The sequence below is a fragment of the Macrobrachium nipponense genome, chromosome 27, assembly GCF_015104395.2.
Source record: "Macrobrachium nipponense isolate FS-2020 chromosome 27, ASM1510439v2, whole genome shotgun sequence".
Classification (NCBI taxonomy): Eukaryota; Metazoa; Arthropoda; class Malacostraca; order Decapoda; family Palaemonidae; genus Macrobrachium; species Macrobrachium nipponense.
In genome coordinates this window covers 4,588,366-4,612,365 of record NC_087216.1, presented here as the reverse complement: position 1 = coordinate 4,612,365, position 24,000 = coordinate 4,588,366, and the positions used below count along the sequence as shown (strand labels likewise).

The following is a 24,000-nucleotide window of genomic DNA, read 5'->3' as shown; positions in this document are numbered from 1 at the left end:
ATTTCACACACGGATATACAAACGTCGCAGCAGCTTCTTCGGGAATTGTTGAGAGTTGGTGGCGAGTGTGAAGAAGAGAGGCTGATTTATCCCGTAACCTTTTATGTACTGGATGCTAAGTATTGATTTCTTTCGATGCTTCGGCATTTAAATTCTTGTAGCGTCCGCTTTCTTCCAGAGAAATTGAAGGGATCCGAGTTTTCTTCGGAGTGATGATAAACTCTTAATTAGCCCATGTGCTGTGGAGGATCAACTCTGAAAACTGTATTTAATCGTTAAATATAAAGTCACGGGAAATTGGTGGATTATTTCAGTGCCTGTTAATTTAGAAAACTTTGTGCTGGGAGGGATCCTGCTTACTAAGGCAACCAGTTAAATATGCAAAGGTAATTGAAAATCCTTGAAGGAAGTACATGCAAAGGGGGTTATTATGTCATTTGTACTGACTGGACTTCTCGTGGATTTTGTAGTAGAAGAGTGATTGGAGATCGAGGAGAAAGTTTAAATTGCAGTAACCATGCAAAGTTAATGTTACTGTAGTTTTGTCAAGTGAATTTTTAGTAAATAATGTGGCACTACAAGGGGATTTTATGTCTTTGAAAAAAAAGACAGTGGTTGGGAATAGAATAAGAAGTGTAGATTGGAGTAACCTTAAAAACTTGACATACCCATGAGTGCCGTAATGTCTCAGGCCCTTTGTATCGCGGCTGGAGATATGCTATGGATGATGATGATGCCTCTTATTCATCTTTGTCACTAACCGAAAAATATCAAGAGCATACACAAAATTATATCAGCGTATGAGTGTGTGTGTTTGTATAGTGTATACATGTTAAAAATATAACAGGAACGGTGTAACTTTATTTAAAAATAGTATCAATAGCTCTTTTTACTAGATATTTAAATATTTAAAAATAGTATCAATAGCTCTTTTCACTAGATATTTAAATTCATGGATATAGCCTCCGTGCTAAGAGCGTAAGATTTTTATATTGCCTATTCATTTATGACCAAAACCTCTAATAGTATCAAGTTTTCTCCCGCGAGACCAGACTAAATATGCCATTAGGAACTTCGTCAATGGTTATCTATTGAACTTAAACGTAGTCCTAGATGATGTGTCCAAGCAATATATATATATATATATATATATATATATATATATATATATATATATGTGTGTGTGTGTGTGTGTGTGTGTGTGTGTGTGTGTGCGTGTGCGTGTGTGTGTGTGAGTGTGTGTGTATATAACTAAGATATTTTTTTAATACACTGGAACTTCTGGGGGCGTTGATGAACTTGTACAGAATGGAGTGAATTTTTGTCATTGAACACGTAAAAATAAATGTACATTGTTGCTGTTAATTCTCTCTAAAACTTTCGGTAGCCAAAGTTTTAGCTTCTTAAAGCTTTGAAAAAAAGTAATGAAGAGAAAAAGTTTCATTTTACGATTATACGTTGTAATGTATTTTGGCAAGGCTGTAATTAAAATTTTCTCCGTGAAAAATGCAGAAAAAAAACTAAAAACCTCGAAATGAAAATAAATTTTGAGGAATCATCCACGAAGAATCATTCGGCAAAATATTCTACGTTAATGTGACGCCACATTTAACTTACTCCGCCTCTTATTTGGAAAATAATTTCAACGTTGCTTCTATATTACTTTTAATTTTTGGACATCCCGCAGCCTATAAGCTCACTTTTTTTTATTGTAAGGAAAATAACTCAGTTGAAATTTAACCTTCCTCCATAAAAGGGTGAAAACCTTCTCGATGATTTACCTTTAGGTCTCTCATGAATTCACCTTATTGACTTTTCATTTTTTATTATTTCTTTGACAGTTCAATTGAAATATAATTTCATCGTTGCTTCTATATGACCATTAATTTTTGGACATCCCGCAGACTATAAGCTCACCTTTATAGTAATTCAATTTATGTTATATTCTTGTATTTCCCTTCTTTTCCAGTTCTCCGCGAAGAATTTCGTGTCGCTCCATCGGATGTCACGGCGACCTCAGGCGAACGAGCCCAGCTGATGTGCTCTCCTCCCAGAGGTCACCCGCCTCCGGAACTCACCTGGTCGAGGAATGGTCACGAGATTGACCCCGAGGAAGAGCCTGAGAGGTCAGTTGAAGAATATTATCCACCCCTCCCCTCTCTCTCAAATTCTGTCTCTCTCTCTCTCTCTCCACGGCGCCAATATCCTAAGTGTTGTGACGCCAGTCTTATGCTACAAAACACATTCTCTCTCTCTCTCTCTCTCTCTCTCTCTCTCTCTCTCTCTCTCTCTCTCTCTACGGCGTCAATAACCTAAATGTTGTGACGCCAGTCATAAGCTACAAAACACATTCTCTCTCTCTCTCTCTCTCTCTCTCTCTCTCTCTCTCTCTCTCTCTCTCTCTCTCTAAAACACGTCGACATTGAACATGCTTTTGTTTTTTATGTCAAGAAACTATCAGCCGGACTAATTGTTATTAAGATCATATATTGGTAATCATTAGTTTCATATTGTTAAGGTATGACTGAGAAACTGACTTGATGGCTCATATTATTTAATATCGTCAATTCTCTCTCTCTCTCTCTCTCTCTCTCTCTCTCTCTCTCTCTCTCTCTCTCTCTCATGTCAGTATTGAACTCTCTCTCTCTCTCTCTCTCTCTCTCATGTCAGTAATGAACATGCTTTTTATGTCAAGGAGCTATCAGATTTTGGACTAATAGTTAATAAGATTATACAGCGGTATCCATTAGCTTCGTATTGTTTAGGTATAATTGACATGATGGCTTTCATTATCTTCTTTTCCTTTCATGTTGTTCATTTCCATTTTGATTTTTCTTGTATTCAGGGTTTCAGAAATCACCAATAATTTTTGTGTTTCAGTTTTTAAAGAAAAGCAAATCATAAAGAATGTAATATTACTACGAAGCGAGATTGTAACTTTTCAAATCTAGTCCATATGGCATGAAAGAAAGTTCACGCTTTTAGTGACGTGAATATTAGCTTGTAACCAAAACCCTCTTGCTTGTTTCAGTAATTTCTTATATTTATCTACCTCATCATATCATTCGTTTTGTAGATCAAGAAAACATCACGTCAGGAAATTCACCTCGTATATTTTCCTCTGATTTCTTGACTCGATTACTGGAGATCCGTAAAGCAAAAATCCTCGTAGCAGCATTTCTTATTTTCCGATTCATCTTCATTTAGTGATTTGCTGTTCCAAGACGCGCAAAAATAAGACTTTCCGTCTCATGGCATGGTTCATACACACATTGCCTTGAAGTATTCTAAGAATTTGGATAAACAACTTCATCTCGATCGATGTCGTGTAATTCAGATAAATGTAACGTTGTCTCACAGTTTTCTTACTTCCAACATTGCTGCTGGCAAAAGGTGAATCAATTTTTTCGTAGGAACTTACTCTTCACTAAAATTTCTTTTTCGTGTATGTTGTTTACCTGGGTGAGATAGGCGAATTTGAGGAGTGATTCGTTACACAGTGAAAGACTCTTGGCATTTGGATAAGTATTGTCACTGAAGTTTAAGTATCGTCAAATAAGTACTCAGCTTTTAGAGTTCTTTGCTTTACCCTTTTGTGTTTGAACTACGTTCACTGTAGCTAATGTAACTATTGGTTATGGGTTAATTAGGAAGAGCAGCGAATTCGTCTAAGATATTGATTTGTCAAGGATTTTCAAAAGCACTTCTTGGTCCTAATCCACTGTAGATTATCCCAAGAATGTAACCAATTGCTCTTTAGCTTTCATTTCCTCTTATGCATTACCGTGTGAAATGTATGAAGAACAATTTATATTTTTTTATATAGCGAACTGGACAGAACCAGTAAATTAGTCTTGTAAAAGAACTTCCAAAATAGAGTTACAGAAGCATTTGATGACTAAATGACCCAGGTTTTAATTCAGGTCTGCGGTAACACGTTGATGGACAGATTAGCACGACTTTTTCTTTGTAAGCGAGAGGCATAAATTTTTGAACTGATTTTTAGTTGATGCAACCATGTGAAGGTGATTGATTACAGCGTCATTATCCCATATATTCAAAGCATAGAAAATGTTATCGAAAGTGGAAAATATGTAAGTACGTTTAGGTAGGTGAATAATTCAATGTTAATTACATATACAAAAATATTTAATGTGGCAATTAAGTGTTATTGATGAAATATTATTTGTGAAGAAACTTCCTACTATATATCTTACAACGCGTTAACCAACAATCTAGACTAGACTACAGTTTATTGCTTAATTATCTATAAAAATAAACAGACCAGGAGTTATGGAAAAAATCACAATATTAATAAAGAGAGAGAATGTAAAAAATAATCAACATTTCTGTGTGTACAAGAGATATCTTAGATATCTTTAAGCAGAAGGTTCTTGCAAAATATCGCAAATCAATCTGTTTCGAGATAGTCGTTGTGGAAGGAAAAAAAAAAAAAAAAATTTTTTTCCCCATAAAAATGTAAAACATAAGTTGCAAGTTTTTAGAATTGCAAATGTTATTTTTTTCCGACAGCCTTACTAGTTTGGTATCTCTGTGTCTGAATCCGAGTTGCAACCTGCCTGTTGATTATTTTATTATTATTATTATTATTATTATTATTATTATTATTATTATTAGGTCTTGTTATTTATAATTATTAAATTTATTATTTTATTTTATTATTATATTATTGATTATTAATTATTATTATCATTATTACTTAGAGCGTTTTCTTACTTTTTTCGGAGAGGTCAAATACCTCTTTCCTAACCAGCAAGGTCACAAAAAATTAAATCTAAAAATCTAAAAAACACACACACACACAACGAAAGAAATAAGTATATAAGGAGTTGATGTATTTTTCATATGGACATATGGAAAACCGAAGTGGCCTAATTCCTTGGACAGAGCTGCATGTAAGATCAGGTATATCTGTAGATGCGTTGCTGTGTTTGGTAACCTTAACTTGACAAAAAAAAGAAAAATAGTTTTGCATATTTCGTGACCATATGCACGAGTCAACAGTTCTCGTTCACTGTTGTGGGTTAGTGCCGTCATTGCACCTTACGTGCTGCACTGTAGGCATTACTAGAGGTGGTTTGCAGCATCCCTTTTGCCTCTGCTCCTATTTCCTTCCATCTTTCCATCTTGCTGTCTAACCACTGTCTCAATCGCTAAATAGCTGTATTTTCACAAATCGAATCAGTCACTTCTGATAATGCCTTCTCTTGTCCCTCTATGAACTCTCGAACTGTCTTGTGTTCGTTGGCGTCTACGAAGTCTTGTATTCAAGCTTTTTAATTTGGGAGCCTCAGTATCACATGGAAATAAAACACCCCTGATGGCCCCCTTATTGGTATCAAAATTAAAGCCACAAGTTTGAGAATTGAATATGAATTACAGTTTCCAAATGTCACGTCATCTCTTCAATGTGAATGGTGCTGATAAAGAGACCTGGTGTTCCAAAACTCTCTGTATATTTTACTTTATTCTTCTAAATCGTGATTTCGTTGTATTCATTACAGTTTGATGTTAAGCATCTATTATTCGCGTTTTGTAAAATTGCTGGTCTTTATTCGCATAGGAAAATAAATGTAATTGCTTACTAGAATACATTTTACAAAGTCACAACCTGTACATAGATGTGTATTTACAACAACAAAAAACAACAACAACAACAACAACAATAATAATAATATAATAATAATAATAATAATAATAATAATAATAATAATAATAATAATAATAATAATAATAATACAGGTAGACGTCTAGTACTTTTCAGATACACAGTTACAGATGACATATGAATAAATAAGACCCTTTTCTCTCCCAAGTACCAGAGACCACTTGAAAGAAAATGGGTTTCACGAGAACTGGGAACACAAGTAACAATTCCCAATTTCTCCAGTGGAGAGGAAATCCCATTCCTTGTCAACAGCAGCAACGTGTATTGAGATAAATGGGTTACCTACCTAACTATTTTGTTCGATCGATGATGCCTATTTCCCCGCTGTGCTCCTCCTAACCTCTCGACAGATTGTTTACCAGCCTTGTTTCTTCTATTTGTTTTCCATTTAAATATAATTCTCTCTCTCTCTCTCTCTCTCTCTCTCTCTCTCTCTCTCTCTCTCTCTCTCTCTCTCTCATATGACAGAACCTCACTAAAAGTTAATGAACATCTGACACCAGAAAGACGTTTGGGTCCTATTTGCTGGAGTTATTGTAAAAATATCAATGAAATTCAACACATGATAAGAAACACAATCAGTTTTTATTAAAAGTATGTAGAATTTTACGTATATATAAATGTATTTAATTTCCTAGAATTACATCTATCTCCCTTCATCGTATGAGATTTGTTGTTATAAGTAAAGGGTCTATGTATGTATATGTGCGCGGTGCATTTATATTTCATAGTATAGTACGCGCACCTTCCATTGTGGTAGGTTAATTTTATGTCTCTAAGTCTTGCAGGTTTCCCTGCCTTCTTCTGTAATTCCTCCTAGTTCTACTTTATTTCCTCGCTCAATCCCATCTTCACGGCGTCTCATTTTTCCCTCGATCCCAGCTTTCTCTTCCCTGATGCCAACCACTCTCCTCGGAAGCCTCTTAGGTAATGGTATTTGATCCCTTTAAGGTCACATCAAGCGATAGTCAATTAGGTGTGGATGGCGCTCCCTAAGCCCTACGATGGTCGCTTCTAGAAAATGCGTATATCATCTAAGAGCTTGGTCGGTCGTGGCACTGGTCGCTTCAGATAATGAAACCTGGGCTGCCAATGGCTCCAGGGAAGTTTTACGCTGATGTCTTGTTGTGTGATTGCTTTGGGTGTTATGTTTTTCACCGTCTACAAATTTATTATAAAACAAGTAAAACATGAGCAGTCGGGTTTTCTGTACAGCCGCTACAGCGTATACAATCTAACTTTCAGTGTTCTCGTTATAATGCTATACGAGTCGCGACCTTTGGAACTTTAACCACGGCCAGGTGGTGGCCTAGCCTATATCGTTGCCAGAAGCACGATTATGGATGGCTTTAACCTTATGTAAAATAAAGCCTTGTGTGGCTAGAGGATTGCATTTTGGTATGTTTAATGATTGGAGGGTGGATGGTCAACATACCAATTTACAACCCTCTAGCGTCAGGAGTTTCTAGGAGCTGAGGGAGAACGGAAAAAAGTGGGGACGCACAGACAGAAAGCTAAAATGAAATAGGTCCAAAACTTTGACAATTCAAGCAGAGACACTTTCATTTCCTTCGTGAAAATCTACAATCCTTAGATTTAACGGTTCTTCAACTGTTACTTAGCTCTGGAATTCTCTCTCCGCCTTTCATTTCGTGGTTCTTATAGTTTTCCATCCTTTAGTAGCCGGGTTTACCTTATTTGATATGCAGTAAGTGCATTAAGTTGCCCATTACATCGGCCTTCATATATATAAAAAAAATATTGATATGTAATTCACTCTCATTATGATATATTACCTATGTGAAACCATCAGACATTGAATTGATATTCAGTGAAATTATTCATTTATAGGATCGTTTAACTGCTGATGCTGATTACTGGTAATATGATAATCCTGTTTGATTGCAGCTAATGAATGGTGGCAATTTTATTGTTCAACCCAGCAGAGTTATTTACCAATTACTAAAATTAATTTCTGATTTTTGCAAACACTCTCTGGCGATGCACAGAATTGATTTAAACAGATGAACACCACTTAATACTATCAATTAAAAGTAATTTGCCGTCAACCAAATGTAATTTGCCTATAAGCAAAGTGTAATATCATTGAAAAAGTTTTAAATGAACAAGCCTATTTATTTATGATAGAGTATTTGTCTCTTCGTCTTCGTGACAATTTTCAGTAAAGCATATCAAAGAGAAAAACTTTAGAATTCCAAAGCTTTATTATTATTATTGTTATTTTTTTTTTTTTTTTTTTTTTTTTGCGCTATCACAGTCCCTCCAATTCGACTGGGTGGTATTTATAGTGTGGGGTTCCGGGTTGCATCCTGCCTCCTTAGGAGTCCATCACTTTTCTTACTGTGTGCCGTTTCTAGGATCACACTCTTCTGCATGAGTCCTGGAGCTACTTCAGCCTCTAGTTTTTCTAGATTCCTTTTCAGGGATCTTGGGATCAGTGCCTAGTGCTCCTATGATTATGGGTACGATTTCCACTGGCATATCCCATATCCTTCTATTTCTATTTTCAGATCTTGATACTTATCCATTTTTTTCCCTCTCTTTCTCTTCAACTCTGGTGTCCCATGGTATTGCGACATCAATGAGTGATACTTTCTTCCTTGACTCTGTCAATCAACGTCACATCTGGTCTGTTTGCACGTTATCACCCTATCCGTTCTGATACCATAGTCCCAGAGGATCTTTGCCTGATCGTTTTCTATCACTCCTTCAGGTTGGTGCTCGTACCACTTATTACTGCAAGGTAGCTGATGTTTCTTGCACAGGCTCCAGTGGAGGGCTTTTGCCACTGAATCATGCCTCTTTTGTACTGGCTCTGTGCAAGTGCCGGCATTCACTTACTATGTGGTTTATGGTTTCATTTTTCGTATTGCACTTCCTACATATGGAGAGATGTTATTTCCGTCTATCGTTTCTTTGAACATATCTGGTTCTTAGGGCCTGATCTTGTCCGCTGTTATCATTCCTTCAGTTTCCTTCTTTAGCTCTCCCCTCTGTAGCCATTGCCAATTGTCATCGGCTGGCTAGTTCTTTAGTCTGTCTCATGTATTGTCCCGTGCATTGGTTTGTTGTGCCAGTCTCTTGTTCTGTCTGTCATTCTCCTGTGTCTGTATATTTCTGGGTCTTCGTCTACTTTTATTAGTCCTTCTTCCCATGCACTCTTTAGCCACTCGTCTTCACTGGTTTTCAGATATTGCCCCAGTGCTCTGTTCTCGATGTTGACGCAGTCTTCTATACTTAGTAGTCCCTCTCCCTCCTTCCTTTCGTGTTATGTATAGTCTGTTCCGTATTTGCTCTTGGGTGTAGTGCTTTGTGTATTGTCATATGTTTCCTGGTTTTCTGATCTATGCTGCGGAGTTGTTCTGCCTTTGTCCATTCCACTATTCCTGCGCTGTATCTGATTACTGCACTGCCCATGTGTTATGGGCTTTTATCATATTTCCGGCGTTGAATTTTGACTTGAGTATCGCCTTGAGTCTCTGCATATATTCTTTCCTGATCGTGTCCTTCATCTCATGTGTTTTTTTTTTATATCCCCTCCTTCCATTATTCCCAGGTATTTGTATACCTGTCTCATCTATGTGTTTGATGTTGCTCCCATCTGGTAGCTATCCCTTCAGTTCTCGTTACTTTGCCTTTTTGTATGTTGACTAAGGCGCATTTTTCTATTCCAAACTCCATCCTGATGTCCCCCCAGATACAATCCTTACAGTCTGGATTAGGGTATCTATTTCCTTGATGCTCTTACCATACAGCTTGATGTCGTCCATGAACATCAGATGGTTGATTCTGTGCCTCTTTTCTTGAGTTGGTACCCCGGCATCCATCTTCTGTAGTACTTTTTTGTCATGGGAATCATGGCTACTACGAAGAGTAGTGGGGACAGTGAGTCGCCCTGGAAGATCCCTCTCCTGATATTAACCTCTGCTAGTCTTATTCCAGAGCTTGTAAGTATTTTTGTATTCCCAGTTTTTGCGCATTGTATTTTGAGGAATCTGATGGTGATTTCCTCTGCCCATATGTTTTTCAGGCATTCTATTAGCCATGTGTGTGGTATCATGTCGAAGGCTTTTCTTATAGTCTATCCATGCCATGCTTAGGTTGGTTTTTCCTTCTCCTACTGTTCTTCATTACCATTTTGTCTATCAGGAGCTGGTCTTTTGTGCCCCTACACTTCCTTCTGCAGCCTTTCTGTTGGTGGGGGATGGTGTTTTCCTCTAGGTTAGTTTGTAATAAGCCTTTCACTGATGATACCTGTTAGTAAACTTCCAAATTATGGTAGCAGTGATAGGCCTGTAGTTACTGGCTATATTTCCTTACTCTTGTCTTTTTTTTTGTACTAAGGATGTTCTTCCTGTGGTCATCCATTTAGGGGGGGGTGCTTGGTGATTTGAGATACAATGCTGGAGTTGTTCTGCTATTCGTGGGTGTAGGGCCTTGAAGTTTTTTGAGCCAGTATCCATGGACTTCATCGGGACCTGGGGCTTTCCAGTTTGCATTTTCTTTAGTTGTGTCGTGACTGTGTCTGCCGTGATCTCTGTGAATCTTTTTTTTGTTTTTGTATTTTTTTTATTTACTCCCTGTTCCTTCTTCCTTTGACTTCCTGGAGCCATGTTGCATGTTTGTTGTGTGATTACCGGATTGCTCCATATGTTTTCCCAGAGTCTCTTACTTGGTTCGGCTTCAGGAATTTCTGGGTGGTTGTCTTCCCCTCTTAGTTGGCTGTATAGTCTTTTCTGGTTGGTTGCGAATAGTTTGTTCTGTTGGTGTCCCTTATTCCTGTTCATGTACCGTTGGATCTTATGTGCTTTGGCCTTAAGCCTCTGTTTTACATCTTCTATGTGTTTAGTCCCCTCTCTTGTACTTTGTATTTCTCGTTGAGTTCCTCCCTTGTTTTGCTTGCTTCTTAACTTGCTAAGTCTATTGACGACATAACCCCACTCCTCCACGGCGCCACATATTATTATATTATTATTATTATTATTATTATTATTATTATTATTTATATTATTATTATTATTATTATTATTATCTTATATATGGTCTTTTCAATTCTTCTCATTATTCTCTTTTTTCATTTTTTGCAGGGGGGGCTGATATTCGCTTATAGCTGGGGCGATGTTCATACTCTGGTTAAGGAAATTTTGTCCTTATAAAAAATACTAATTTATTGATAAGGTAACCAAAAGTGGTCGTTGGAATTCCATTACGTCCTTAGACAACATCCAGACTAAGATCTGTAAACTCTACGGCGACCATACGCCACTTTTGGTTATCTTATCATGCTCTTTAACAGAGAATGTTTGAGAGAGGGTCTCCTACTTTCATATATTATTATTATTATTATTATTATTATTATTATTATTATTATTATTATTGATTAAAGGTTCACAATAATATTCAGTAGTGGATTGTAATGATTTGCAAAAGCACAACAATAGCTTTAGAACCCTGTCCTGAGTTCATTCCCAGTAGAAAAAATTCGTCTATTTATTATTATTATTATTATTATTATTATTATTGAATTTCAATCAAAACATACAAATATGAAGACAAACATCCATCCCCCAAGTGTCAAAATTAGTTCACTACAATCCCTAGTTCCACTTAACAACTGGTATTTCCTCGTGTCAAAACAAAATAATAGTTTCATATAGATAATGTGCCGTGCCTTTAGTAATTTCATTACTCTCTCTCTCTCTCCTCTCTCTCTCTCTCTCTCTCTCTCTGTATGTATGTATATGACTATTGTGTGTGTGTGTGTGTTGTGGTGTGTGTTTTGTGTGTGTTTGAGATCTGTATGGGTATTGGTAGTTATTTCCTCTAGATTGAAATATAGAGGAAGCAGCTCATTGATGATATATATAATTCATGCATATGCATATATATATTTATATTATATGTATATGTATATATATATATATATATATATATATATATATATATATATATAGTATATATATATATATATATATATATATGTACGTATATGTATAATAACTTACTGGTCACATTTACATATACAGGTATTTTTAGTACAAGGGAGACCGTTTTCTTATGGAGAACCTCCTTTCCGATTCATAGCATTCAGTGAAATGCGTACCCAAAGAAATGAGGAACCTGAGAAGCTGAGACATTATTGTAACTATTGAAAATACACGGTTCTGGTAAATATTACCAATACAATGTAGATTTATATTTAAAATTAATATAATATATATATATTATTAATATATTTATATTATATATTATATTAATTATATTTAAATTGTGTGCGTGTCAGCCAAAAAACTCTTAATACTGTATTTACGATATTGAGGGTTAATCTATTCTGGATCGAGTGAGATACGCGTAAACCTGATGTAATTTATGTGCATGGTGTGAATTCTTACTTATTTCTCTAGCAAAGTGGGAGACTGTCTGAGTGTTTGGCAGCTGGGATAAACTCTTGCTCCGAGCAGCAAGTAAAGAAACAGATTCACTAGAGTTTTTGGGAAGCCTGTTCGTACTAAATAAAAACGTATTTTAATGAATATATATCTATTGACAAAAATCCCTATGTGGACATCCAGAAAAGTCTTTATCTCCCAGCTCTTGCCTTACATGTAATTTTGTAATCATCCTATCGACCCACCTTCTTTGATTAGGGCTGTGACGCCAGATAACTCGCAAGCAATCAATACTTCCTTAAGGTGGTCTGTCTCCCATTCTGCGTTTAGTGCCATTATCGTCTTTCTTTTGTTGCCCTTCTCTGAATTTACTGTCTCTCTCTCTCTCTCTTTCTCGTCCATCAAGCGTCCCTCTCCTCTCATCACCTTTCCCTTTCTTTTAGCCACACTGATTGCTCTCTCTCTCTCTCTCTCTCTCTCTCTCTCTTCTCTTCTCCTCTCCTCTCCTCTCTCTCTCTCTCGTTTCCATCTTTTTCCCCATCTCGGGCTCACCTACAATTTCTTCTTTTTTACGGCTTACTTCTTCCTCGAACCCCGTTAATTCCTCCTTCACTTTTTATCTGCCGTCTATTACCATTTTCGGGATTATTTTACGGCTTTTTTTTTTTTAATCTTCCTCTTCTACGTACTCCCCTTTCATACTTTTATTTCACCACTAGCATCCACCATTCCATCTTGACACCCCCTCCACTCTCCCCCCACCCCCCACTCTCTCTCTCTCTCTCTCTCTCTCTCTCTCTCTCTCTCTCTCTCTCTATCGGTATGTGGCTGCACGAGCCATCTCTGTTTGATCTAGAAGGGACAGGGTGGGGTAAAGTGAGAGAGAGAGAGAGAGAGAGAGAGAGAGAGAGAGAGAGAGAGAGAGAGAGACGTGGGGGAGAGAGAATTGTACTGACCACTGTGGGTTAAGCCCTTTGATGTATTTCCCAATGGTTAGTGAATTCCAATTTGATTTTGCTTTCATGTCGTTTGTCTGTGTGATATCTATTTGAATACATAATTGCATAAAATCCGGGCAAGCGATTGCGGCTTCACTTTCGCATAACTCATTCCAAAGCCGCTTTCTCTCTCTCTCTCTCTCTCTCTCTCTCTCTCTCGAACAACTATGCGTTATGGGACGATGGAAAATTCGTTCCATGTTGTTATGGGACAGTGTGTTGACTTTTCAATTCATCTCAATTTACTGCCGTTCGCGTTGGTTCTGTTTCATTACTGTTTACAAGTACGGTGGATAAATGACAGGCAAACTGCGTAATCACATATTTGTAAAACTGGACACGCCTCCGTCTCTTTTGTCCGAATTTCACTTGGAATTCTGTACAGGAAAACGTCCTTTGTCAGGGAGCGTTTTGAATTCGTGCCTATCCGTCTCATGTCTCTGCGTCCTTACGTATTGGCGCTGTTCGTGGGAATATGGTAATATACTTTCCCTTGTGTCTATACGTACATAAATACATATACATATAAAGACAGAATATATATATATATATATATATATATATATATATATATAAAAAATATACATGATAGATACATAAAGGTATAAGCCACGAAGGAAAAATAAACAACGGAGTTTCTGCAAGATCTTTCGACGTTCAACGTCCTTTAAAATCCAGCTGAGTAGAGGAGTTGAACATCGAAAGATCTTGCAGAAACTCCGTTGTTTATTTTTCCTTCGTGGCTTATACCTTTATTTTCTATGGAGTTTATCACGGATTCCAAACTTTCGTGATTTAGTTTAACTTACATATAACATATACATATACATATACATATACATATACAATATACATATACATATCATATAACACTACATATACATATACATATACATTTACATATATATATATATATATATTATTTATAGATATATATATAATAATAGTATATATATATATATATAACTAACGGACCGTCATTGAAAGTGGATGGTATGTAGTGGAGATAATTTTCACAAAAAGTTACAAGGCTGTCCAAGACCAACAGTCCTCATTGTCAAGTATCCATCGAATGGCTGGACACGTCGTAGTCCGGCGTATGTATGTTTGTGGAGGAAGTTCTGTATAATGGTTTCCTTAACTTCAAGTGATGTGTAATATATATATATATATATATATATATATATATATCTATATATATGGTATAATATATATATGTGTGTGTGTGTGTGTGTGTGTGTGTGTGTGTCTGTGTGTGTGTGCGTGTGCGTGTCTGACATTCCTCTAAAAAGTCAACATTCAAGTCATAATTCCCAACATTGTTATATGCAGGTCGTAATCTCATGAGCTCGTCACTTTGATCTTTCCTGTCCTCAACTGCCAGTCTGTGGAATTGCCAAAATAATCAAGAGTTTAACCCTATAATTTCTTTTTTTTTAACTGCAGTCTATTATATTATTTCCTGTGTGTAACATGCAATTGATTATTTGAATATAGGAAGGATAATCAAAAATAAAAAATAAAACATGAAAGTGTTCGTATCGTGAGATTAAATTTACTTTTATATCATAAGAGTGAAAGTGCTTAAAATGATAGAAGTCTGGAAACATTTTTGCAAATCTTATCCCTTAGCCTTTGAATTAAAGACATTTGGATAATTGGATAATAATCAAAGTTAGATGATAGAATGTCTACGAAGAGATGTCATCTCAAAAGAATACGAAATAAATACATACAGAATAAAAGCAAATCCCTTTCAAATAAGACACGGAAGAATATAAAAAAATGATAACCGGGAAACACTAAGAAAACATAATTAAATAACCCTCGAATAAAATAGAGCATCAAAAAAAAAAAAAAAAAAAAAAAAAAACAAAAAAAAAAAAACTCTCCTCAGTGACTCTCAAGAGGAGGAGGACTGTGAACGAGAGATTGACCCAAAGAATTTATGACTTTAATGTCGAAAAGAAGAGAAGGAGATTTAAAGCCATTAAAGGGAAGTGGGTCTGAATCTCGAAGAGAGTCACATGTCACGGGTTGGTTGAGGTTTGGGGTGGGAGGGGGTTGGGGGTGGGGGGGGGGGTGCTGAAATCACGGGTTTGTTGGGACTGGGGCAAAGAGGTGTTGGACGATCCCGGTTCCAACACTGAATGGTTTTATGGACAACGAAGGAGAATGTCAGCTGCCTTATTAATTTAAAGTTATTGTTGTCAGTTTTGAGTTTTCTTTTCTAGGCCCTTTGTAAGCCATTAGTTCTAGAAAATGAATGATTTAGAACGAGAGAATTCAATTATATAAAACCAAACGAGTTAATTAAATAGGAGTGAATGGAGTTGTTAAACGTAAATGGCCTTGGTGGAACAGCGAATTAAAAAGAAGCGAAGGCATTTTCAATTTTTTGTCAGAGTATATTACCTGAATTTAGACAATAATGTCAATATCTGAAAGATGACAATTTTATCGTCGTGGTTAAATACATTGCACAACTAAAATCTGATTTGTTGTGGTATGTGTTTCCTGCAAAACTATATGATCTGAAATATAATTTAGAATTTAGTTTTGAAATGTCTCCGTGTTTAGCGCTAGAGTAAGATTTATTATAAATTATCCTTGTAAAGTTGCATAAATTTATGGTATGGGAATGCCTCTTGAACCTTCATCGATAATGGAATATGACATAGAACTGTTTTAGGTATAGTGAGTCTATATGATTCCGTTTAAAGTAAACCTAGTTCCTAGCTTTCATCTTCAGAATACCGAATTGTCATGAGAAACGATTCACCAAATCATTTCCTGTTGAAACTACAGAGTAACCAGAGAGGGGCTAGACTATTATAAGGTTACTACAGAACTGCAGATCGTGAGCAATATATCAACCGCTTTGTCGTAGTATTTGCGTGTGAGTATACGCAGTGTATTCATTTAGAGTAGGATGAGAAATTCCCTTCGCGAGTCGTTATAAATTGTGAGATTAAAAAATAAAATAAAAAGATTATGCCGACCAGAATTCCAACAATAACCTTGATAGAGTTTCCTACAGAAATTACAAACTTAACAGAACTTCGGGTTTGGGGCATATATCCTTTCGGAAGCGTCAAATTAATATAGGTGTTCACGCATTTAACATCAGTTCATTAAGAGAACTGCGAAATGCTGATATCAGGGAGTCGAATAAGAATTTATGCATATTTCTTTCACGTAAAGGAAAGATGTGTGAAACTAGTTTTTTTATTGACGTGATGTTTAAGTGCATATTTGAAGTATGAGAAGCAGGATATAATTCAAATTTATTTTACATAAAGTTACGCAACTGGACGAATTGTTGTCATATGCAAATTCAGAACGACGTATACCATTACATAGATTAGGATTAGCCAACAGGTCCTTAAAAAATAATTGGATCTGATGTTTAAAAAAAATACCTTATGGTGTTCCCTTTCATTAGTCGACTGTAAAGGAAATTGGCTGAACTCACAATATTTTTACTGGTGAAGAAACTACAACTTATGAGAAACTAACTTTTCTCTGTAAAATAAAAAGAGGTGGAATTTCCTGAGCTTCTCATTGATTTAATTTTTGGAATTTCAGAACCGTTACATTCGTTAGAAATGAGAGCTGCAAGATTATTTTGAATAAATTCTTGTGTATTATTACATTAAATTAATACTGATGACCTCTCAATTGACCGAAAGTTTTAATAAATATATAATATATATCATATTATTATAAATATAGTTTATCTATAATTATATTTATATATGTATTTATCATATATATTTAATAGACACACATATATATATACATATGATATATATATGTGTGTGTGTGTGTGTGTGTATGTGTGTATATACACATATATAGAAACACCTATATGTAAATTTATGTACCTTTCATATGCAAGATGAGGTAACTGCAAAGCAATCCCAATGGAGCTGAATTCGCTTTTTCCAAAGTATGCTTGTTAGGTTAGGTTGGATTCTTGAAACTGGAAGGTTTCCATCAGATTCCTTGTGAAGTATGATATACAGGGCTACATACAGACTGAACCTGAACATTTTATATTGAAGACGACCCGCTTAGCCTTCGTGTGCTGAATTTCTCCTCTATGTGGAAGTCTGATTATTATCAACTTATTCTTATCCTCAGAAAAAATATGGTTTCCCGCAAAGGAACTGTAAGAGAATACAAAGAGTATTAGTATGTCATCTTTTTGCGAAGTCAATTCTTGTTTTCACACAGTAGCGCATCCAGGAATATCTTCTAAGATTTCAGTGCTCTCGTAAAGCTTCTTTCCATTCTTGTGTGACCTCTTTTGCAGCATTATTTTATTGATATTTTTTTCGTGTTATTTCCTTACTTTGAGAGGTTTTAAGCTTTATTTTATGTACAAGGTTTAGTTTTTAAGCTGGTTTGCTAGTAAATACGAGAAAAAAAATCTTAGCATTATACGTCAAACGATAGCAACGTACTTGCATCAAGCGTTGTGGATTTTTTTTGTCGTAGAGCTAAGCTGGTCAGTTTAATTTTTAATACTTATTCAGGAGCTCATTAGAATGGCGTCGTGATGGACGGGGTTAGGGGTTGCATAATATGCACCACCATTGTTTTATAACTAAAGTAAAGTTGTGGCTTGTTAAGGACACAGGAAATTACATGGCTTTACCACTATATGATTGCTAATGATGAAAAATAATAGCCACCGGGAATTTCAATTTTTTTTCCTTTATATGCTAATGCAAAAAGTAATGATGGCAGGAAATGAAAGGGCGTTGCCTTCATATGTTTACTAATGAGGAACAGTAATGAATTGTGGAAATTAAATAGCTGTTCCTTTATAGTATTTGCTGATAATAAAAAAGTGCTACCCAAAGGAAAGTAAGTGCTTTTTTCCCTTGTTTGCCACTGATATTAATGATTGAAGAAATTGTATGGTTCTTCCTTTATATGTCAACTGATGATAAAAGTTAATATCCACAGAAAATTGAATGGCCTTTCCTTGATATATTTGCTGATGATTCAAAATAATGTCCGCAGGAAATTAAATAGCTTTTCTTTTGTATATTTGCAGATGACAAAAAAATAAAGGGTATTTCTTTTTATACACTTATTAACGATAAAAGTAATGACCACAGAGAATTAATATGCTTTTCCTTTATATGATTTCTTATGATGAAAAGTTCGGATATTTAAGAGTCTTTCTTTAATTGATATTCTCAAATATCAATATATATATATGTATATATATATATATATATATATATATATATATATATATATATATATATGTATGTATAGTATGTTATCATTGAATGGATAACGGCTTGGGTTTTCCCTTTCTTCCTGTGTTGCTCAAATAATGCGAAGTGTGGAAGGTAATCTGTTTTGAAACGAAACGTATTGTGTTAATCTCGTCAGCCTCCCATTTTTAGTCTTGAGAGAAATTTAACGGATGATTTACAGTCAGTCCCAAATAGGGGGAAAATAAACTTAAATTCTTTAATACAGTCTCATTCCGTCATGATCATTTCGCTGAATAGGAAGCCTTCGTGCGGAAAAGAGAACGGAAAGAATAGAAATATGCTTCAGAGGAAAATGATGAATAAATATTAAATGATAAATGTAAATTACGAGCACATAATGTTTAAGGATATGATAATGAACTATTGTTACATTGATATCTAGACAATAATAGTATCTGCCCCCTTTTTTAATCATGATAATGTAAACAAAATAGTAAGGATTAAATTGAAGTTAAATTCAGTCGGGTATTAATATGTTAAGAGTGTATAATCCCTTCTTTTAAGGAAAGAAGTCATTATGTAATTGCCTGGTATCAAACAAACGATATTACAATCTAAAATATTTTCATTTCTCAAGACGAGACAAAACAAGAATTAAGATAATTTTATTATCGGAAAATATTGAGTTACGGAAGAGGATACAATGACTGCCGTAGAAATTCAAGGTATATCGTGGTTGGCAGCGTGAGATAAGAATAGTGAATGAGTTCAAGAAGTAATGAGAAGAAATAATCGGATATTTTAAAGGGTGATTGATGCACGGATCCAATGATCATTTAAAAGTGCAATTTAAATAATAAGAAGCAATGAAAACCATCGTAAAACAGAGGACCGTTGAGTGAATTCTTGCGCGAGAGATAAATAATGAAAGGAAAGGATCGTAGTTGAGAAGCAATGAATAGTAGACATGAGGTGGAATAAGTGAATAAGTAAGATTTTGAAATGTGATTGAAAAGAGGATTCCCATTTTGGAATGATGTGTACATCAGCAGCTTATGAAGAGTAAAGGGAGATGTTTTGGAGGCAGGAAATAAGGAAAACAACGCTACCTAGTTTTTTACCTCTGCATCACCATCTATGACATGAAACTACTCGTTCATGAAAATGAATATGACTATAGTATAATATATATATATATATATATATATATATATATATATATATATATATATATATATATATATATATATATATATATACTCCTTCACTTTAAATCACTGTTTTAATGGTCCTTTTATGCTTGAAACGTATCCTGTTTTAACATAAGAATTTATTTACATATATATATATATATATATATATATATATATATATATATATATATATATATATACATATATATACACACACACACACATGGTGATAGGGCTATATAAAGGAGAAAGACAGCATATCGGACCTTGTCCATAGACAAAAAGGATTTCGCTCGAATTTTTGTTGCCTCCCATTATAAATCTCACCATGGGTGAATGATTTTGGGAAAAAGATTTATTTACGTTTATTTTTTTAACGTTATTTTTTTTTGGGGTTTTTTTTTTTTTTTTTTTCGAGCCGAAGGTAGGTACGGGGGAGAGTGGGAAGTGTTAGGGCGAGAGAGTGCTGGAGCGAGAAAGGAACATAATATTCCCGGGAATTGTTTTGTGTATTCCAAGAGAGAGAGAGAGAGTGTGTGTGGGGGGTTGGGGGGAGGGATGGTGGGGTGGCGGACGGCGGGAAGAATGTTCGTTTAATAGTGAACCATGATATGATTACTCATTATACGTGTAGACTTCATGGTAGATTTCATATAATGTTCTTGAAGTCTTACAATAGCCACGATGCACTTTTAACATCTCAAATTCTTCACACTTTTAAGATACGCTTGTCATTACAAGCCTTGGATCTGAGGCTTTGTAATGAAGAATTTGAGAAGTTAAGAGGGCATTGTGGTTATTACAATGTCATGCGGATCTGGTAAAAAGTGAACAGTAGATTTCTCTCTCTCTCTCTCTCTCTCTCTCTCTCTCTCTCTCTATATATATATATATATATATATATATATATATATATATATATATATATATATATATATATATATATATATATATATATATATATATATATACTGTATTGTCTGACAAATCCGTTATTATTATTATTATTATTGATGCTATGATTTTTCGACGAATTCCGATGCCCTTACTTGAAGACCTCAACCCACACAATTTGCCCGGGCTTCGGAGCGACGGGTCATTAACTCTCTTGAGTTTTATGACCTACAGTCTTGGAATTTTGATGAGGATCAAAATGTGCTGTATATTCAGCTGTTAGAGGTGCGAGAAGAGAGACAGTGTGTGTGTGTGTGTGTGTGTATGAGTGAGTGTATTGGCAAGAAGAAAGTGCCTACCGTAGATCAAGATACCCAACATGGGACTTTCTGCCCAGATTTATTGAGCAAACTAGCACTATATCGCACTTATTAAAATATAACTCATATCATTCATATCAAACTATTACTCATAAAATATGTATTGCGTAAACTTGTAGCAAATTTAAAAAAAAATATCCAAATTTCCATACCTAGAAACGTTGCCAATGGAATGCAATATAACTACTCATCTTGTTAAATGTACCCTACATACTTGCTTTACAAATAAAGGCCATGCATATATGTACGGATGTATCTAAGTATGTATTTGTGCAGTTTTTACCCCAAAAATTTCTGTCAAAGCATCCGGTTGCTGAGAAAAAGCAGGAAAACTGCTACCGCTGCATAGTTTTCCAGGCTGGTGGGCTGTGGATGAATTTAGCAATAATAAAATCTCCACTTCTTCAAGACCTCCTGGAAAACATAACCTTGTTTGTACGAAATCGTCGTCCCTTATACCTCACTCTTCATTTCTGTTGTACTTTTAATCACTTGCTTCTTAGATATGAAGGCCCTCATATTCCATCAGCACTATAAAACCATTCCAGCTCTTCCTTTGTTGCAGTGTTTTTTTTTTATCTTTTTCCCGTTAACTTTTTTTACACTAGCCTCTCTTCGTTACAGATTTATTGCTATGGTACCATATTTGCAGTTTATTCCTTGTAAATTGCAGCCACTTCTTTTAGGAAAACAACAATAACGTTCCACATTCAGAAAGAGGACTTGGCTGTTTTCCATTTCCCGCAAAGATCCTGCTGTCTGCCTGTGCTGTTGTACGTCGTAGTGATAACCAGGAATATTCCCATTATGTTCTCGTGAAGTCTGTATAGGAATGTCCTGGGCAACCTTGATCATGTAACTCTAGAAGGGTAGCAACAATAAAATGTCCACTCCTTCCAGACCTCCTGGAAAACATAGAACCTTACTGGTACCAAATCGCCGTCTTCATTTCACTCTTCATTTCTGTTGTACTTTTAATCACTTGCTTCTTAGATATGAAGACCCTCATATTCCATCGGTTTACGTCGCAGTAACAACCAGGAATATTCCAGAGTAATCTTGATCATCTAACTCTAGAAGGGTATAAATATGTAAGCTAAAGGATTATGCCTACTCAAAAGGAATTCTCTCTCTCTCTCTCTCTCTCTCTCTCTCTCTCTCTCTCCTTCCGGTAGCTGGGACAGAGCATCAAATAATGGGGTTCCGCTAGAGGGGCTTTGCTGCACCCGCAGCAGGACGTGTTATCATTAAAGCGCAGCCCATTATTGAAGAGCAAGCCGTGTTCACCAAGCAGCTACATGAGTAGAGGCAAAGGGCGGGGAGCGTCGAAGCGCCCGCCCTGCCTCCTCTGGATGCCATCGCTCGAGTTGTTAGTTCCAGTGCGCTCGGGCCAGGCTCTCTCCTCTAGTAGATTCACATCAACCGTGCATTTGATGTCTAGGCCAGTCCCTCACGACGCTCCTGATTGGCTGTTGATAAGCCAGTCACACGGCTGGAAACTCTCAGCCTCTCTCGAGAGTTCACATGGGTAGGATCTATGTTCCACTTCTCCTGAGTGCTCCTGATTGGCTGTTGATAAGCCAATCACACGTCTGGAAACCCTTAGTCTCTGTCGAGAGTTCACACGGTTAGGATCTATGTTCCACTTCTCCTGAGGCCTATGTCTTTCAAAAGTATCCCTCGGGAGAGGTGGAACATAGCTCCTGCCTATGTGAACGCTCGAGAGAGACTGAGAGTTTCCAGCCCTGTGAGTGGCTTATCAACAGCCAATCAGGAGCGTCGTAAGGGACTGGCCTAGGCATCATATGCACGGGTGATGTGAATCTACTATAGTAGGGTCGGTGCAGGGCCCTCCCCACCTAAAAACATGGTCGTTACGGCGGGGGGGGGGGGGGGGGTTATTCGGGTACAGAAGGTTAAGAGATGTTGCCAAGTAGCTAATTATAAACGTCATCAACCATTCTTAATGAGCTAATTCAAGTGTCGTTCTGTTATGGTTATCTCTGCTCCGCTGAGAATGGAAATGTTGCAGAAGATTGTAAGATATGTTAATGAGATGGGAAGGAGGAGTGGATTAAGGTCGGGTTATTCAGAGAGTAATGCTTACGGGAGGGAATTGTAGAGAGGGAGAAACTGTTTAGGTCCTGAAATTCGTAGTAGAGGTATGGAAAGATGGATTTCCATAGAAATAAAGGTATAAGCCACGAAGGAAAGTGAAATTCTGGAAGTAAAGGACGTTAAGTCGAAAGATCTTGCAGCTACTCCAGTGTTTCACTTTCCTTCGTGGCTTAGACCTTTATTTATGTAAACATTCATCACGTTCCAAACTTTCGTGATTCACTTATTCCATAGAAATGTATACGTGAAAACATCGAGAGAGAGAGAGAGAGAGACGAACGTCTGCCAAAGACCCAGAAAAAAAACGTAATAGAAAGATGGAGAAATGATAAGGAAAAGTATGAAGGGAGAAAAGTCTTTATATCAGGACTCCATCTCTCACCGAGCACTGACTGGAGGCAGCCAGTGATGTTTGCCATCTAAATAAGACGTTTCTCACTATCAAATGGGAAAAGTCTTTGTATAAAGATTGATGCACTTGACTCTATCTCGCCAGAAAGACCAGCTTTATCTCTTGTTCTTCTTCCTCTGTTCGCGGAAGAGATGGAAGGGCAACTTGGTTCTGCTGAGCTGTAAGGCTTTGTTAAGTGGAGATATTTATCTCGGTCATGTGTTTTTATACTGGCTGCCATTATTTGTGTGGATTTCTTTGGGGAACAGAACCAAGGCGTCTACAAGGCATTATTTTTTTTTAGCGATACCATTGTATTACACTATTTTCGTAATGTATTTTCGCTTGTTCTCATGCCAGGCAAGTGGAATTATGGCACGTTTCAACTGTAGTCTTGGAACATTTGCTCTAGAAAATGTGGATGAAAGTTACGAAATGATGTTTGAGAGATTTTTTCTGTTATTTGTGAACGAGATGAATATTTCTCCACTGATTTAAAAGATGATGGTATGCTAAACTATTAACACTGACAAAGATACATAAGTTAATCCATGAAGTTTAAGATAATGGTTATTCCATCATACAGGGAATTGAGCTTTGCAATTTTTCTGTCCAGTAGCTATAAAGATAGTGTAACGGAAAACGTACTTTTTGCCCGTCGAATATTAGACCGTAACATGGTTAGGG

General features: G+C 36.2%; 1 protein-coding gene across 1 annotated transcript in view; it reads left to right on the top strand.

Annotated features, from left to right (window-relative positions):
* The window catches only part of LOC135200492 (roundabout homolog 2-like), a 748,467-nt gene that overhangs the window by 621,380 nt on the left and 103,087 nt on the right, over nt 1-24,000 (top strand). Inside the window, exon 4 of the mRNA XM_064229141.1 lies at nt 1,970-2,126. Coding sequence (XP_064085211.1) covers nt 1,970-2,126 — 157 coding nt within the window. The remainder of the gene's footprint in view (nt 1-1,969; nt 2,127-24,000) is intronic.